The sequence below is a fragment of the Anoplopoma fimbria genome, chromosome 17 (genome assembly GCF_027596085.1).
Source record: "Anoplopoma fimbria isolate UVic2021 breed Golden Eagle Sablefish chromosome 17, Afim_UVic_2022, whole genome shotgun sequence".
NCBI classification, from domain to species: domain Eukaryota; kingdom Metazoa; phylum Chordata; class Actinopteri; order Perciformes; family Anoplopomatidae; genus Anoplopoma; species Anoplopoma fimbria.
This window is the reverse complement of record NC_072465.1, coordinates 27,774,442-27,791,611: the sequence shown is the minus strand read 5'-3', so window position 1 is coordinate 27,791,611 and position 17,170 is coordinate 27,774,442. Positions and strand designations below refer to the sequence as shown.

Genomic DNA, 17,170 nt, shown 5'->3' with positions numbered 1-17,170 from the left:
GCGGAGTCAAAGTCAGATGTATTTATTATATTAATGTGAATACTGATTATTCAGATTACTAACGGGTGCTTTCAGTCAGACTTTAGTTTTAAGGCTGTCTGGAAAAACATAAATATATATTTTAAGGATAAAAGTGGCAAATTAAATTAATTAAATTTAAGACTATTTCTCATCAAATTACCAATGTTTTAATTTTAACTCATATATATTTTAATAAAAAAACGCTTATATTAAAGGCAGGCCTTTATTTCTAACTCCCTCTGTTTTACAAGTATAATTGGTCATTCATTAGTATCGAGCCTTAGTCCCCTTTGCACTGGTAAAGTTGCAGCACTACATGAAGTTAATAGACATTCCTATAACAGTACAGTCACATATTTACACACATTGCAACATGCATAAACACATCAAGAACTACAATTTATTTGTTAAACGACTCCACTTAAACTTCCTCCTCCTGAGCTGCTACCCGCCGGTTCCTCACGGCTCTGCTGTCGGACCTGAGTGAGCGCCTCACGACTGTAGGTGCAGAGCCGTCCCTCCTTGAAGAAAAGATGAGGTCTTCTTCGCCCTCGTCAGTTTTCACAGACAGTCCACAAACTGTTTCCAGTTTGTCCCAGGAGGCGACCAAGAGTTTTCTTTATTCTCATACCTATATTCTGTTCTTATGGATTCTTAAAATCTCTAAAAGGTTTGTCCTCTTAACAGTGGTATTAGTTAAATATTGAAGTTTATTTGTACAACATGTTGGATTCATACACAAATATAAGTGTCCTGTAATGTTGTCAGGTATGTTTAATCCAGGTGATGTCAGTTGTGACTTTGCCTTCTACCCTCCTCTACCCTACACACAGCCAAGTCCACAGCACAGTGGCTGGCAGCAGGGCATCTTGTAGTTGTTAGAGACGACTTCAACCTCCATCATGTCCTCCAGGGTATCATCCTGTTCTTCCAGTTCACTGCAAGCTTCGGCCCATGCTGGCTGGGTCGCCTCTACCGACCAGAACGCGACAGGAACCTGCAGAACACTATAGAGTTTAAACAAGACACTGCAAGATACTACTCAAGGTACAAACACTCCTCCAGGTATAAACACTCCCCCAAGAACAAATACTCTTCCAGGTACAAAACACTCCACCAAGTATAAAACACTCCACCAAGATACAAGAAACTCTACCAGGTACAAGACACTCCCCCAAGGTACAAGACACTCCACCAAGATACAAGCCACTCCACCAGGTACAAGACATTCCCAACAAGGTACAAGACATTCCTGACAAGGTACAAGACACTCCGCCAGGTACAAGACATTCCCAACAAGGTACAATACATTCCTGACAAGGTACAAGACACTCCGCCAGGTACAAGACATTCCCCCAAGGTACAAGACACTCCTCATGGGAACAAGACATTCTACCAGTTACACACACTCCAACAGGTGCAAGATACTCCAACAGGTGCAAGGCAGTCCCCCAGTTACAGACACTACTTCAGGGTACAACACACTCCAACAGGTGCAAGACATTCCCCCTGGTATGGACACTACTTCAGGTTACAAGACACTCCACCTAATACAAGAGAATCCCTCAAGGCACTGCCCCAGGTACAACCACTCCAAAAGGTATGAGACACTTCCCCCTGGTACAAGGCATTCCCCAGGGCAAAAGACACTCCCCGTGGTACAGACACTCCCAAGGTGGAACATGTCCATCATGCTCCATCTGTGCTTAACAGGAAGCCTTCCCTCTCTCTGCCTCTGTCTCACCCTCATCTGCATCTCACTCAGCATTGCCTCAAGACTTGCGATGTGATTGGTCAGATCAGGGCTCGGCTCCTCCTCCAAGGCGAGCCATGGCACCTGGACTGAAGCCACTTGAGCTGCAACACCCACCACGCCATCAATACATCCTGGAGAGAGTGAAGACAGACAGAGAGACGGTCAGACAGGTAAAAGGTTTGACGTTAGTAGAAGACGCACAAAAAAAACAGATTGGACTGTACTGATCCAGTATTCTTTGTTTTCAGGGATCCCTGAGGAGTGTCTACGGCTCTTTAAAGAGGTTTCAGTGGTTCTAAAGAAGATTGTAGGGATCTTTGAGAATGTTACAATCCCAAAGGAGGTTAAACCTTTAAATGTTGGAGGATTTATTGCAGATGTAACATGAACCCTTCCAGGAGGTATCACTGAGGAGGCTCTTTGAAACCTTGAAGAATGACAAATGACCCTCAAGGAGGTACAAGGACGGATTGAGGGGTATCATTGAGGATGTTTCAGTTACCTTGACGAGGTTTGAGTGCTCCTTGAAGAAAAGTGGTGCTCAATTAGGGTGTAGGGGTGGTCCTTGAAGGATTATCTGCACTCATTGACAATGTTACTGACATTATTTTTTTACAAGGCTTTAGAGGTCTTTAGATTAACTTTATAAATTTGCCTAGATCCTATGGTAGGTTCAATCTTTTTGAGGATTTCTGAAAAATGTACCTTACAAGAGGTTCTTGTAAGCAAATTTTTTGATATCTAGAGCTTAAAGAAATTCCAGTGCTTCACATGGGGATTGTAGCGGTCCTTGAATGTAGGACTCCTTGAAAGAGTTCCTGTTATATTTTACGAGCTTTTAGGTAATTTAAGAAGGCTTTGGGACCATTGAAGAGGTTCTCTTGGTCCACGAGGAGGTTGGAAGAGTCATAAATGTGTTTCTATAGTTCTAAGGTTTGAGGTTCTTTTGAAAATGTATCAGAGACCTTTAAAGAGGTTCTGAGGTAGTTTGAATAAGTGGTATCCCAGAGAAGGCTCTGTGGGTCTTGAATGTTTATTGGTTCTCCAAGAGGTTTATGGGATCATTTATGGAGATATTATCTTAAGGACGTTTCAGCTGCCCCCCTATGAACAACTTCCAGTAGTCATCAGTTCATTCTTGAAGAATGTCTATTGGTCTTTGAAGAGATTCAAGGACTTATCCTGGATTTTTTGCATACTTTTTTGTGTCTATGAAGAATATGAATCCCCAAGGAGAAGTACCAAGAATCAGTGAAACTGTTCCATGATTCTTCAAAGAAGATATTGTAGATGTCAGAGAGGACGTGTCAGGGAACCTTGAAGAGGCTGTAAGAGTTCTTATAGAGGGGTCTTGAAGATTTTCCATATTCTGAGGGCTCTGTGGTATTCCTTGAGGAAGTTCAAAGGAGGCTTCAGATGTGTTTTGAAGAGTTTTTAGGGGTCTTTATGAAGGATCTAGGAATTACTGAGGAAGCTCCATGAATCCTTGAGGATCACACAGGTGTCCGTAAAAGGTTATAAGGATCTTTAAGGTAGTTCCAGGTTTCAGACACTCAGCATTTCAGTGGGAAGGAAGTAAAGAAATTAGTTAAGGAAGGATGGTGAGGAAATAAGGTAGGGAAACTGGTGGCAAAGGTATGAATATAAGGTGACACATGGCTCAGTCAATTACAAAGCTTCCACAGAACGTAAATGAATGCTATCAGCTGACCTGTATTGACTAACGAGCGCCTGTCGTTGCGCTGGGTCAGAGGAAAATGTCCAATCAAATCGCAGGCCTTACGGAGGTCAAACAGGAAGTTCTCTATTGCTGACAGGAAGAGCACCCACAGACGCTCTGACGCATTTCTGTCCTCTACAACCGAAGGGGACGAGTCACAGTCTGACAGCAGATGTATCAGGCGCCGGGACAGACCTGCAGACAGACAGACAGACAGTCAGGTGAGATTCAGACAGACAGACAGACAGTCAGGTGAGATACAGACAGGCGAAAAGGTGTATGAAGAGGTGGTTTTCGTACCGCTGCAGATTCGGTGTGCGACTGCTCGTGTCTCGTCCATCTCGTCTCGCAGGAAGCTGCCGTCCGCCGAGCTGCCGAGTGACGCCGCCAGCTGCTGGAAACACGAGGTGACCCGACCGAGAGCCTCCTGAGCGCGCTGACACTCGCTCAGCTGCCGACGGCGCGCCGCCAACTCGTCTACCGAGCGACGCCACCGGCTCATGATGTCATCACGACCCCTGCCTGGGAGCAGGGCAGGTGGTTGGATATGTTATCGTTGTCTAAGTATATTTATTATTGATTTTAAGCCAAGATGGGCTGATAAAAATACTGATAAAAAATACCTGAGAACCTTTAATCTCAATGTCACTGTTTGTGTAGTTACTGCGGTTGGCCTGTAAAGGGCAGCTTTAAAGATGGGAGGTCAGTGACATCACAAGAGGAGCTGAAATGTCGAACATAATAAAGTTATGTAAAAGTCAAAAGTTTTGGTTTATGTTAATGTAAGATTCAGTATTCAGATATTTAACAGCTAACTAACCCTTTGTAAAGAATCACTTTGTTGGCTTCTATCTTTATATTTAATCTGTTTTTGCTGCTGAATCAGTTTGACACCCTGATATATTATTCAAACGCATACTATAGACTTTACTGTCTGCTTCTCTCAGAAATCCCTTTTTTTCAAAAGTTGGTTATATTTATAAAGGGAGTGCAGTTAGTGACAGTGTGGCCTCCAATTTTCTGCAGGCCGACAGCAGTAGTTACAAAGAGTTGGATGGAAAACTAAATGTGCTCTTTCATCATTAAAGAAAACACATTTTACTTAAATAATTTAAAGAAATTAAATCAGTATCAGTATTTCTAAATTGTTGTATTTAATACTTTTATCAATACTGCATCATATCAATATGCTTTATTTATGACAGGAATACCTGCTTTTCAGTATAAACTAGTCGATGAAACCCATTGCAATCCAGATCTCACCTCTCTTCTCTTTAGCTTGATGAAATGACCGTACATGTAATTTACTTTCTATTGATCCTGGTTCCATTCATAGTGTTTATTACAGTAGAAATATTTGTACCCTTCTATAGAAAATTCAATAGTTGTGTCCACAAAGCATCGATGAAACATCTGTCTTTGTGTCAGAGCTTCAAGCTCAAACTGTTAAACTGCTCTTTTTTAAATTTACCATATAGAAATGAATACATTAAGAAGACCTTCATTAGTAAATCAAAAGTGCTGGAGTATGATTTCTACAATCTGGCAACCCACTTATTAAATGGCTCTATACTAATAAAGCATCAGTAAATCTGATATATTATTAACAACTTATTAACATCTTGTAAACCCTTTATTATCAGTGACTTATTAAAATGTAGTTTGTTAAATATTACATAATAGTGGAAGCTGATAGCAATGATTTAAATCTGCAATATAAACAATATATTAATAATTTATATAATCTACATGTTTAAAATCAGAGAAAAGGTCGTAACAGAGACATAAGAGAGTTCAGGATTCAAAAAGATGTTTAAAGTTTCAGATTGTCTGTTGTCTTACCTGTTCTGATCACGACTCCATCGACCTTCTTCTTCTTCTGTAGTGGAGGACTGTGTGATGTCAGGCAGGTTTCTATAAACATTCTTCTTCACGTCTCAGGGGATGTCAGGGTTTTTTTTAATTAACTGCAGCTGAGGTCCTCCCAGGAGCCTCTTTATTTTACCCTTAACTCTGCCTTGCAGACAAGCCTCTGTTAGGGAACTCACCTGTCCAGGTAGACTGCGTCATGTAAGCTTTATTTAGGGACAGGAGGACCCAGGTGCTGTTGTTCTCGTCTTTTCCATCCATTTAATGTTGCTGTCGTCACGTTAAAGATGTTTGTAATGCAATCTTCAGATTCATTCTCATCACAGGTGTCCCGAGGTGAACATTAAAGACAAGCTGATTGATTCTGTCCCTGAAGATGGAGTGCTAACATCAACAATCAGAAAATGCTGCATCATGTTCTTGGTCCCCGTCCTTATCACTGTGCTAAACAATATCATTTCCATGTGATTTATCTATCATAAAGGATAACGTTACGTAGTAGTAGTAAAAGTAACAGCAGTAGTATGTAGTAGTATTAACATTTCTGCACCAGGCATAGGGTCGCAATGCTAATCAATTTCATACTTAGCCCAGGTAGTCAATCGAATCAAGCATGAAGCGGGCTTTACTACTCTACCACTTCTACTTCCTCTTTTGATGCTGGTAAATGTCAGGCGGCAACATACGGTTCTGAGGAGTGAAGCCAATGCGGGAATTGTCTTAAAACTTGGATTCTCTCTACTGACCAGCAGGGGGCGACTCCTCCGGTTGCAAAAAAAAGTCAGATTGTATGGAAGTCTATGAGAAAATTACTACTCCTCACTTGATTAACAAGTTTATGGTCTCAATGTCTAGTTTCAAGTCTTCTTCAATACAGCATGATGTTCATTTAGTAAATTATGGTCCATTCAGAGTCAAATAGAACATAAAGCAGGGTATGCTTTGGGGCGGGACTTCTGTGATACTTCAAAACATCAGTCCACAAACCAGTAGATGATGTCACGATGACTACCTCCACTTCTTATAGACAGTCTATGGTCGATGTGGTAGCGCTAGAGAAACAAGTTAGCTGTTGGACTGTGCGTGAGCTATGGAGTATGGGAGAGTGAAGGGGGAATTCATATCTCATGTTATGATTTTTTTTTTGAAGCAGCCACAACTTAAGAGATGCATCTCGGTGTGATCAGCCTCTAAATAAGTTATCCTGAAGGTTTGGTAGTGCTGCATCTCGGTGTGATCAGCCTCTAAATAAGTTATCCTGAAGGTTTGGTAGTGCTGCATCTGGGGAGAGACTAAGGCGTAAAGGACTGTGTCGTCAGCATATTGGAGGATATATGAGTCTCCAACGGAACAAGCAATGTCAGAGGATGTCGCATGTGCACAGATTGTAAAGCCCTCTGAGGCAAATTCGTAATTTGTGATTCTGGGCTATACAAAATAAACTGAATTGAATTGAATTGAATATATGGAAAATAGTGTAGGGCCTAGGATCGAACCCTGTATAACTGTTAACAGTAATAGTGTGACATAAACTGTACTAACACCAACATTAACTGTTAACAGTGGTAACAATACCTGTTGACAGTAGTAACCGTTACTGTTCTAATAACAACAGTAACTATTATGTAGTACCAGTAATGTTAACAATAGTAACTCTACTTACAGTAGTAATAGTAACTTTGACTGAACTAAGGACAACAGTAGTAACAATAACTGTACTTACATCAACAATAACTGTACCAACAGTAGTTATAAAAACATTAACAATAGTTATTGTACTAACAGTAGTAAGAATAACTTTTAACGTTACAGTTATGTTAACCCTAGTTATTGTTCTAACAGTAGTAACAGTAACTGCACTAACAGTAATACTAGTCGGCAAACATTGTTAGTAATATCTGCAGTATTCAAAGTTAAAAACGCTGCGATGAGTCATATTTCAGTGTCTGTAGTTTATTCGATGTTTAAATGGAGCACACCCTCCACATGCTCCGGCCACTACAAAGACAGGAAGAGACAGCTGTTGCAGGCTAGCTGACCAACAGTGTGCTCCTCTTCATCATAGCCATCATCATCACATGATCTTTAATCAAACATCAAATCAAATGATGGCACTTTATAAAGACAGAAAACTGAAAGGAACGGTCCAACAGCTCATTAAACCATCTTGTTCTCTGTTGTCTCTGAGGGAACCTGTTAGCTTAGCACAAAGGCTGCAAGCAGGGAAAAGCTGTTAGCTTAGCACAAAGGCTGCAAGCACAGGAAAACTGTCAGCTTGGCACAAAGGCTGCAAGAAGGAGAAGACTGTTAGTTTAGCACTAAGGCTGCTAGCAGGGGAAATATGTTAGCTTAGTTTAAGCAAAGAAAAAATGCTTTACATTTTGTACGTTGTTTACTGAACATCTGTAGAAGCAGAAATGTAAAACTAGAAATAGTGATAGTTAAACGCTGACGTGAGTTAATATCTGAGGACTATATGTTCATGCAGCACCTCTCTACAGCTGGTGTTTTCAGAGGACACTGGTGAAAATCAGTAGATTTTCTTTGAGGCTCTATGTTTTGTGACAGGTTGTGATTTGACATCTTGTTTACATGTGGTGGTTGTTAATTATTATTTCACATTAGCAGAAAAGCACATCATTTCTGCACCCACAGTGTTGTTTTCTGTTGACAATACCACAGATTATTTTTTTTTTTGTAGCATACACAAACACACACATACATGTGAATGTGTAAGCAGTCAGATAAGTTAGTTACATCTGAATAAAATACATTCATACACTCATTAGATTAAAACTGATTTATACATTGTTTGTATTTTAACAAACTGCAAATACACAACAAAGAAGCTAATTTAGACTTAATTTGTATTATGATATTTATTAAGGCATCTTGGAATAATATGTGAACACTTGGGAGTTGGAATAACTTTAATAGTAATAATTATAGGGACTTTCCATTTTCTTCATATTCTGCTGACATTGTGGGAATACAGTTAGACAGGAAGCCAATACTTTGATGGAGCTAGGCTAACAGTTTCCCCTATTTCCATTCCTTGTGCTAAGCTAGGCTACCAGTCCTGGACCTCTCTCTGAACTGAAGCCTTTTGAAAAACGAGAACAAGCCGATTTAATGAATGTCAGTTACAGATTCACACGTATTAAACAGTTACATGTTTTGTGTCCAACATGGTTAATTTGTGTTATTTAAAGTCTCTGTCAGTCTGCACAGTACAGTGGTTCATTCTACAACAGCTTTAATGTTCACGGACAGAAGTCTCCTCTGATTGGCTGACAGGTGTCCTGTGACATCAGCTGTGACAGTTTGGATCCTTCTGTTGTTTCCGAATATAAAATAAAACAGCTTGTTCTCCGTTTGTCCAGCAGGAGGCAACAAAAAGAGAAAAACCTTCACAGTAAAGCATCAGAGTGAGAGAGGGAGATAAACCCCGCCTCTTCTCTGTGATGACGTCATCACCTGGTCCTAGTCTGATTGGCTGTAGCCACAAGGGAGGGGCGGGAGTAATGCTGGTATTCAGAAGGGGGCGGGGTCAGAGTGGACAGGTGTGTCAGTGTCTGATGGGTCAGTCTATAGGTGAGTGATTTTGTTATTCAGTTGTTATTCCGGTTCTGGTGTTGTTCCGTTGTTGTTATTGTGGTTCTAGTGTGGTTCCGTCTTTGTTCCGGTTATGGTCCGTTGTTGTTCTGTTGTTGTTCTGTTGTAATTTATGGTTCTGGTGTTGTTCTGTTGTTGTTCTAATGTTGTTCTTTTGTTATTCTGGTTCTGGTGTCCTTCCGTTGTTGTTCTGAGACCTATACTACAAAGCAGTATTTGGGGTTAGCGAGGGCTACGATGATGGTTCATTTCTTACCATGTTAGGTCGCCATGGTAACTTATGCTGCTCTGGAGCAGGTAACATTTGAGAAAGCAGATCTGTGTGTAACATGAGAGGATCTCTTAAGAGTGTCATGAGGCGTCAAAGGCCTTCCATGACGTTTTTGAATTATGTTCTATATTTATTTTTATTTCCTCCTAAGTCTGTTTCAAAACGCCAGAGTTGATAATGAAAAAATAAGGTTAAAATTGACATCTACACCAAAATTCCCCCAAAATGATGAATAAAGTATATAATCAATTGTATTCTATAAGAATACATCCAAGCAACACTTTAATTTAATGGAATACATACATGTAATTATAGTCAGATTCCATCCTCAATTGATATTATAATTATGTTTATCTAATTTTAGTGATGTTTTTTTTCCTACCAGCTGTTCTTCCTGCATTTAGCAGCTACAGCTGTGTTGCTTTTAGCCTGAATATATTCATATTTGTCTTATATTATAGGCTTAGTTTAGCCAGATAACCAGATTATATCCTTGGTTTGGATCATACAGGCCACTGGTTCTGGTACAATAGCTCCTGCTGTGAATGTTTTTACATTGTTGTTGTGACTTGTTTTGTTGCTGGTTCTGGTTGCACTGTTGTTGTTGGTCTGACTGTTGTTTTGGTTGTTGTTGTTGACTCTTTGTTCTTGTGTTTCTCACTTTTATGTTGTCATGACGGCCGTGTTGTTAGTTCTCCTGGTGGGATGTGTCGCGTAAGTCGTCGTTGTCATGGCAGCGGTGACGTTTTGTAAGTATCGTCGTCATGGCAGCAGTGATGTTCTGTCGTCGTGGTGGTCAGTGCAAAGTGTTGTCGTCATAGCAGCGTGTTTTCATCGTCATGGCAGCGCGTGTTGGCAGCGTTTGGTGTGTCGTCTTCGGCAGCGTGTGTCGTCGTCGTCATGGCAGCGTGTGAGTTGCTGTTGTCACGGCAGCGCGTGCGTGCGTGCGGCGAGCGCCTCCATCAGCTCGTGACACAGACACTGACAGAAGCCGTAGAGGACGAGCAGCAGCAGCGTGGAGGGAACCAGACTCACCAGGACCACGCCGAGCCACAGCTGACCAATCATCAGCAGGTAAATCCCCAGAGGCAGAGAGCTGAAGTACACCTGTCCAAACACACAACGACACCACGTCAGACACACACACACACACACCTCCTCAGCTCCTCTGGCGCCTCCTTCCTGGTATCGGTTTGACTGGCTGTGAATGTACTGACCAGGCAGAGCGCCCCCAGCAGGCAGCGGGGAAGCTGCGGGACGTCCAGGCGCGACACTTTTGAGCCGGCAGGTTGCAGGGCAGCGAGTCGAGGCTGGGGGGCGGTACAGACCCACCACGTTGAGCATGCTCAGGGAGTCCGAGGACGGAGAATCCTCGGGGAGCTCCATGATGGTGATGACCAGACAGTCTGAGGAGTGGTGGGACGACTCCACGCCTCCTCTTCCTGACAGAGAGAGACAGAGGAGTTTTGTTACAGTCTGGAACTTAGAATTCAAACATTAGAAACTTTTCTTGTTATTTTACCGGTCAGACTGTTTGGACTCAGCACCACCTCGCCCCCTCCTCCACCTCCTCCACCTCCTCCCCCTCCTCCTCCTCCTCCGCCTCCCCCTCGACGGGCTCGGTCCTGACAAGACAGAACAGCCAGGATGTGTCGGTCGTCCTCCATCAACCAAACCTTAATGAGAAGACAGAGACAGGAAGATATCTTGATGTCAGTCTGTCCAACGCGGAAATGGAGAAGAATCACCTCCTCGTTAATAAGATAAAGTCTCACCTCCTTGTTTATAAAGTCTCACCTCCTCGTTAATAAGATAAAGTCTCACCTCCTTGTTTATAAAGTCTCACCTCCTTGTTGATGAAATAAAGTCTCACCTCCTCGTTAATAAAGTCTCAACTCCTCGTTAATAAAGTCTCAGCTCCTCGTTAATAAAGTCTCACCTCCTCGTTAGTAAAGTCTCACCTCCTCTTTTATAAAGTCTCACCTCCTCGTTAATAAAGTCTCACCTCCTCGTTAATAAAGTCTCACCTCCTCGTTAATAAAGTCTCACCTCCTCGTTAATAAAGTCTCACCTCCTCGTCGGGGACGTAGGTCTCGTGGCGACAGAATGGACAGCAGATGACAGACGGCGAGGACTCTCCTGAAAATCAACCAGAAGAGTCACATGACACACGGGATGATGTCAGAATGATGTAATCAGCTAAATTCAGGATCTGATCGGCCTTATCGTACTGGATATCATTGGTTCGTTAGTTAGACCTCTGCTGATTGGTCAGTGACAGAACTTCAGTCAAGTCACAAATAAAAACTTGCTGTTGTCGATGATAAAACTGCTTTTTTAGCTGCCGACTCATCTGTTGCCACGTTGTGAGCCCTAAAGAGGCAATAGAAATACTCCAAAAATTGTAGGACTTTTAAGGACAGCATGTGTCATTTCACAACATCACAAGTTGTGATGTGGGGAGTTGATCCTCGGTCACAGGATGTCTTGTGTTGTACAAATTGTAAAGCCCTCTGAGAGCCAATTTGCAATCTGTGATTTTGGGCTATATAAAATAAATTGAATTGAAAATGAATTGACAGAAACAGGTCAACAGCTATTGTTGATGTCAGGGGAAACCATCGACTCGTAAATCGTCTCTTCACAGATGATTTATGGGAAATGTGTTGAGGAGCAGGAAACTTTGTCCCCCATGTTTGTCTAAAGTCCTTTAAGATAAGTCCAAGTCAGGTCTCAAGTCTTCGTGATTATCAAGTATTTCATTGTCTCTAAAAGATTTGATGGGATTTGGGTTTTTACCAGTCTTGAATCCTTAAAGACAAATTCAAGTCGCATCTCTGAATTTTTCTTTCCTGTCATGAGGACTCGAGTCCAGTAGAGACTCAAGGCCTCTTTTTGCAATGTCACATCTAAAGTCCAAGTCCTTAAAGACAAGTAACAAGTCTTCATAGGCAAATATCAAGTCATTCCAAGTCTATCAGAGACGGAAGAACTTCTTTAGTGACCTCAATCTGACTTGAGTCAGTGAAGCGCAACAATCAATATCAGGGGGAAACCGTCAACCTTGCTTTCAAGTCTCGAGTCGAGTCGCAGAGACTATAGTCCAAGTCTCAGGTTGACATCTGTGCTGGGTGTCAAGGGAAACTGTAAACCGTCCTTTTTTTCAGTTGACTCATGGGAAAAAACTTCCTCCTCCCGTATCTCTTTGATCTTCACCCATCAGGTGAACTCACCCATGTCGACCATCTTCTTCAGACACTTGGCACAGACTCGGTGCAGACAGCCGAGCAGTTTGGGCTTCCGGCTGCGAGTGTCGTAGCGGTTATAGCAGATTTTACACTCGAGCTCCTCCAGAGTGTAAACCAGAGACTGAGCCCAGGTCTGCACCTGAAACCGAGACAACACAGGGTTTATAACAGCTAAACGAGTCAGTGTGTTTGCGTCTTACAAGCTGAATAAAGCTTTGTTCAAACTCTGAGAGCTGTATTTAAGATTTTAGTTCAAGATCTAATAAACATTTTAGATGGTATTAGAGGTGACACTGAGGTGAGGAAATCTCACCTTGGCTTCCATCTCCCGGCCAGGCTCCGCCTCCTTCAGCAGGCTCATTCTATTGGCTGTCGTCTTCACCTGAACCAGGAAGGAGGGCCAGCGGTGGACGGAGCTTAGCTCAACTGGCCGTCAGCTGGAAGAAAAGACAAATTTAGAAGTACTGCGTGGTAAAACTCCTCTTTAACTCGAGGTGAGATGATGCACAGGACCCAGGAGTTCAAGCACAGCGGATAAAAAAAGAACTAAATTCTCACTGCCCATCTTTCGGCGCAGGCTGAAAACTCACCTCTTCAAGAAGTACTACCCTGAGCCTTCCTCGTAGCACTTATTGTATTCGTATTCGTTTACTGCACTTATCCTATTCGTATTAGTTTGTAGCACCTATTGTATTCGTATTAGTTTGTTGCAATTATTGTTTTCCTAGTAATTTGCCTCTGCACTATACTTTTGCTCTGGTTTATGCTTTTAGATGCTTGTTTAAGAAAGGAGATGCACTTATGACTTCTGGTGACTAGTAGTTCTCTTGAATACCTATGTTGAATACACTTCCTGTAAGTCGCTTTGGATAAAAGCGTCTGCTAAATGACTGTAATGTAATGTAATGTAAATGCATAAGGATCCGTTTGTTTTTATTCATTTCTAAACAGGAAGTGGTGCAAGTGTCAAGGACAGACACGAAAAAGTGTCCCCTCATTTTTTTTTTGTTTTTGGTTCCTACCTGACTCCAGATCAGCTGATCAGTCTGACGGTCTGGGAGGACGCCCATCTACTGAGACAAAGACAGACGGGTCAACGAGACAGACGGGTCAACGAGACAATACACAATATCTACAAGACTTGTACTAACCATGTACAGAGTATTAGCAAGTACTACATATATTTATTACTTATCTCGTCTGGTTTATTGTTGATGTTAATTTATCGAGTAGCCTCAGATACACAAACACACACAAACACACATGCACTCTGTTGTATTTATAGACTGCAGCTGTTATGTAACTGGGGGAGGGGACACTGGGGATGCTGACGTTGCTATGGCAACAGCTTTACCTGGGCCTGAACCCCAGACGAGGCCAATCGGATGAGTCGGATGCGGTCACGTGTTGGTGAACGACAAAACAATGTGATCAGCTGATTCACTGACTGATCAGAGAGGAGAACCGGCTGCAGACCAAACTCCACTCAGATTTATACAGATTTAGTGGCAGCAATGAAACAAACGTCTTTTTACTTTGATTTATTCCTCATTGTGTTTCTAGAAGACGTTTTCAGGTGTTTGTTGTGTTTCTTTTGATTCTTAGCTGTAGAGCTCGTTAGAGATAAACATTTCATCGTAACAGCTGCAAACACCTGGAAGTTAATGTCACTGTTCTGCACATCAGCTTCAAATCTCTAAATTGTTTTTCCAACAGTGGAAAAGTTCTGTAGCTTTTCTCTGAAGTTTCTAATGACACGTTTAACAAAGTACTTTGTGTAGTACTTTGTGTAGTACTTTGTGTAGTACTTTGTGTAGTACTGCAGTATTTCTGAAGTTTCTGAAGTGTTCTACAGTGTTTCTGAACTCAGGTCAGTCTGTCACACAGTCCGTCTGAGATCTCTCCATATTTCCTGTGTGTCGTTTTATTTACCGTCCTCCATTTTGTCCGAGTGTCCGTCAACATGTACACCGTCTGCTCGCAATCCCACAATGCACTGCTTCACATGTGATTGATGTGTAAGTGACAGTCATGTGACTATAAAGCTGTCAGAGATGTTGCTGTTGTACCACTGTGTACTAAACGATGTATTCCTGTGTAGTATACCGTGTACTGTGTACTACAGAGGGCCTGTTGTAGAGGGAGCACTGAGCAGAGAACCACACGGGTTCTAACAGAACCTTCAGCTGAAGGATCATCATTACTACGACTGTGACATCACTACCAAAGCTGTGACATCACTCCTAAGTATAGTTGCACAATTCTGGTAATATTTAAGGTGGAAACTTTACATACGAATTAACGGGAAGTAAGGTGAATAAATTGTAAATATAGTTATTTATCTGTCCAGGCTTTATTTACCATATCATAAAATAAATCCATTAATTTGTCAAATACATACAATTTAAAATGTTCCATGTGGTGGTTGGCTAGCTAGCAAGTTAACTAATAGGGATAAGTTTTAGGTGAACCACTAATGTATAAAATAAATGTTAAACAATAAGGAATGAATGGAAATAGATTGATTAAACTCCTTAATTAGCATGATTAATCAGGCTGCATCCCACAAGGGAACAGTGAGCTAGCAAAGACCAGCTGGAGATGTTTCTTGTTTTGTAAGCTGTGTACTTTGTTTTTTGGGCTACTAACTCAACTAAAAAAAGATATAAAATATATTCACTCCAGTAATATAATCCAGCTAACAGCGCAAACAACGGCAACAGTGCGACTCCTCTGGTTGTATAGAAGTCTATGAGAAAATGACTCTACTTCTCTCTTGATTTATTCCCTCAGTAAACATTGTAAACATGAGTTTATGGTCTCAATCTCTAGTTTCAAGTCTTCTTCAATACAGCATGATGTTCATTTAGTAAATGATGCTCCATTTAGAGTCAAACAGACCATAATAAAACTCTAAATGTCAACTTATTACAATATTTATTTGTCTTTCAGTGCATCACTTTCTTTCTATTTGTATCTTATTTTTGCCAAATAAAGTTTTGTGTAAGGCTGTGACATCACTCCTAAGGCTGTGACATCACTCCTAAGGATGTGACATCACTCCTAAGGATGTGACATCACTCCTAAGGCTGTGACATCACTCCTAAGACTATGACATCCCTCCTAAGGCTGTGACATCACTCCTAAGACTATGACATCCCTCCTAAGGCTGTGACATCCCTCCTAAGGATGTGACATCACTCCTAAGACTGTGACATCATCACTGAGGCTGTGACATCATCACTAAGGATGTGACATCACTCCTAAGACTATGACATCACCCCTAAGGATGTGACATCACTCCTAAGACTATGACATCCCTCCTAAGGCTGTGACATCCCTCCTAAGGATGTGACATCACTCCTAAGACTATGACATCACTCCTAAGGATGTGACATCACTCCTAAGACTATGACATCCCTCCTAAGGCTGTGACATCATCACTGAGGCTGTGACATCATCACTAAGGATGTGACATCACTCCTAAGGCTGTGACCTCATTGGTTCAGAGACCTGTTCATGTTGCCATGTTGCCATGTTGCCGCTCACCTGCTGGACGATGGATTGTTGAGTTGACCGTTGCCGTAGATGCAGTTGCAGGCTGAGTTGCTGTCGTGTCACACCGAAGCAACACGGTGATGATTACACATCAACAGTGTGGTTGCTAGTTGCCGTTCATGTAGTTGCTGTAGTTTCCCTCAGGCTGAAGCAACATGATGGTTGTTAGACCTCTACAGCTTAAATCCAAGTTGCTGCAGGTTTAGTTGCTGCAGGTTTAGTTGCTGCAGGTTTAGTTGCAGCAGGTTTAGTTGCTGCAGGTTTTGTTGCTGCAGGTTTAGTTGCTGCAGGTTTGTTGCTTAAGGTTGAAACAATTTAGTTGCTGCAGGTTTAGTTGCTGCAGGTTTTGTTGCTGCAGGTTTAGTTGCTGTAGTCCTTGTAGCTTAAGGTTGAAACAATATGAGGTTCAAGAGTCTAGTTGCAGCAGGTTTAGTTGCTGCAGGTTTAACAGCATGCTGCAGGTTTAGTTGCAGCAGGTTTAGTTGCTGTGCGTTTAGTTGCTGCAGCATCTGTTGCTGCAGCAACAGATGCTGCAGGTTTAGTTGCTGTAGTCCTTGTCGCTTTAAGGTTGAAACAACATGAGGTTGAGCAACATGAGGTTGAGCAACATGAGGTTGAGCAACATCTAGAGTCTCCCTGGTTGTTGTTTATATAATGCAGGCAGATATGTTGCTGTCGGCCTGGTTGCTGTGGTTGCCGTGGTTGCCGTGGTTGCTGTGGTTGCTGTTGCTGTGGTTGCTGTGGTCTCTCCCAGGTTGAGCAACATCCCCAGTCTTGCTAGTTGCTGTGGGTAGTCGCCTCACATGTTGCCGCAGTCTCTCTCTGGTGTCCTGAGCAGCCTGATGCCTGCGGGCCAGCGGGCCAACCGACGGGGTCTGTCGGTGCGCGCGTCCGCTCCCGTCGGTGCGCGCGTCCTGGTCTCGTCGGTGACTCACCGTCTCACTGCGGCGCGCCCGGGTTACCATGGCAACCGGCCCGCAGCAGGATGACGGCGATGACGTAGAGCGGAGGGGATCGATAACCCGATCAGCTCATAAACATGCTGACAATAAACCTGTTGATCAATACATCGATAAATAAATTGATAAATAAATTGATAAATAAATTGATAA

The 17,170-nt window shown here is 42.3% G+C and overlaps 2 protein-coding genes across 2 annotated transcripts; both read right to left on the bottom strand.

Moving 5' to 3' along the window:
• Positions 1–844: 844 nt before the first annotated feature.
• Positions 845–3,999, bottom strand: zgc:109913 (regulator of G-protein signaling 9-binding protein). The gene is made up of 4 exons (XM_054617928.1): positions 3,798–3,999; positions 3,489–3,692; positions 1,766–1,908; positions 845–1,018 (listed from the first exon to the last, which is right to left on the bottom strand). Exons 1-4 carry the CDS (start codon positions 3,997–3,999, stop codon positions 845–847), a joined length of 723 nt encoding a protein of 240 aa, XP_054473903.1.
• A 6,177-nt stretch (positions 4,000–10,176) lies between these two features.
• Positions 10,177–16,302, bottom strand: LOC129106392 (E3 ubiquitin-protein ligase RNF182). The gene is given in 11 exon segments (XM_054617779.1): positions 10,177–10,359; positions 10,470–10,495; positions 10,498–10,563; positions 10,566–10,694; positions 10,775–10,819; positions 10,856–10,928; positions 11,324–11,391; positions 12,486–12,639; positions 12,814–12,882; positions 13,523–13,570; positions 16,050–16,302. Coding segments are annotated over 10 exon segments (861 nt in total). The 5' UTR covers positions 16,050–16,302.
• Positions 16,303–17,170: the final 868 nt, after the last annotated feature.

Excerpts from the sequence above, each read along its gene's own strand:
- zgc:109913 (XM_054617928.1), bottom strand. The coding sequence starts at position 3,999 with ATGAGCCGGTGGCGTCGCTCGGTAGACGAGTTGGCGGCGCGCCGTCGG. Across the intron at positions 1,909-3,488 it reads GCGCTCGTTAGTCAATACAG|GATGTATTGATGGCGTGGTG; the intron begins GTCAGCTGATAG and ends CACTCTCTCCAG. Across the intron at positions 1,019-1,765 it reads TGAGTGAGATGCAGATGAGG|GTTCCTGTCGCGTTCTGGTC; the intron begins GTGAGACAGAGG and ends AGTGTTCTGCAG.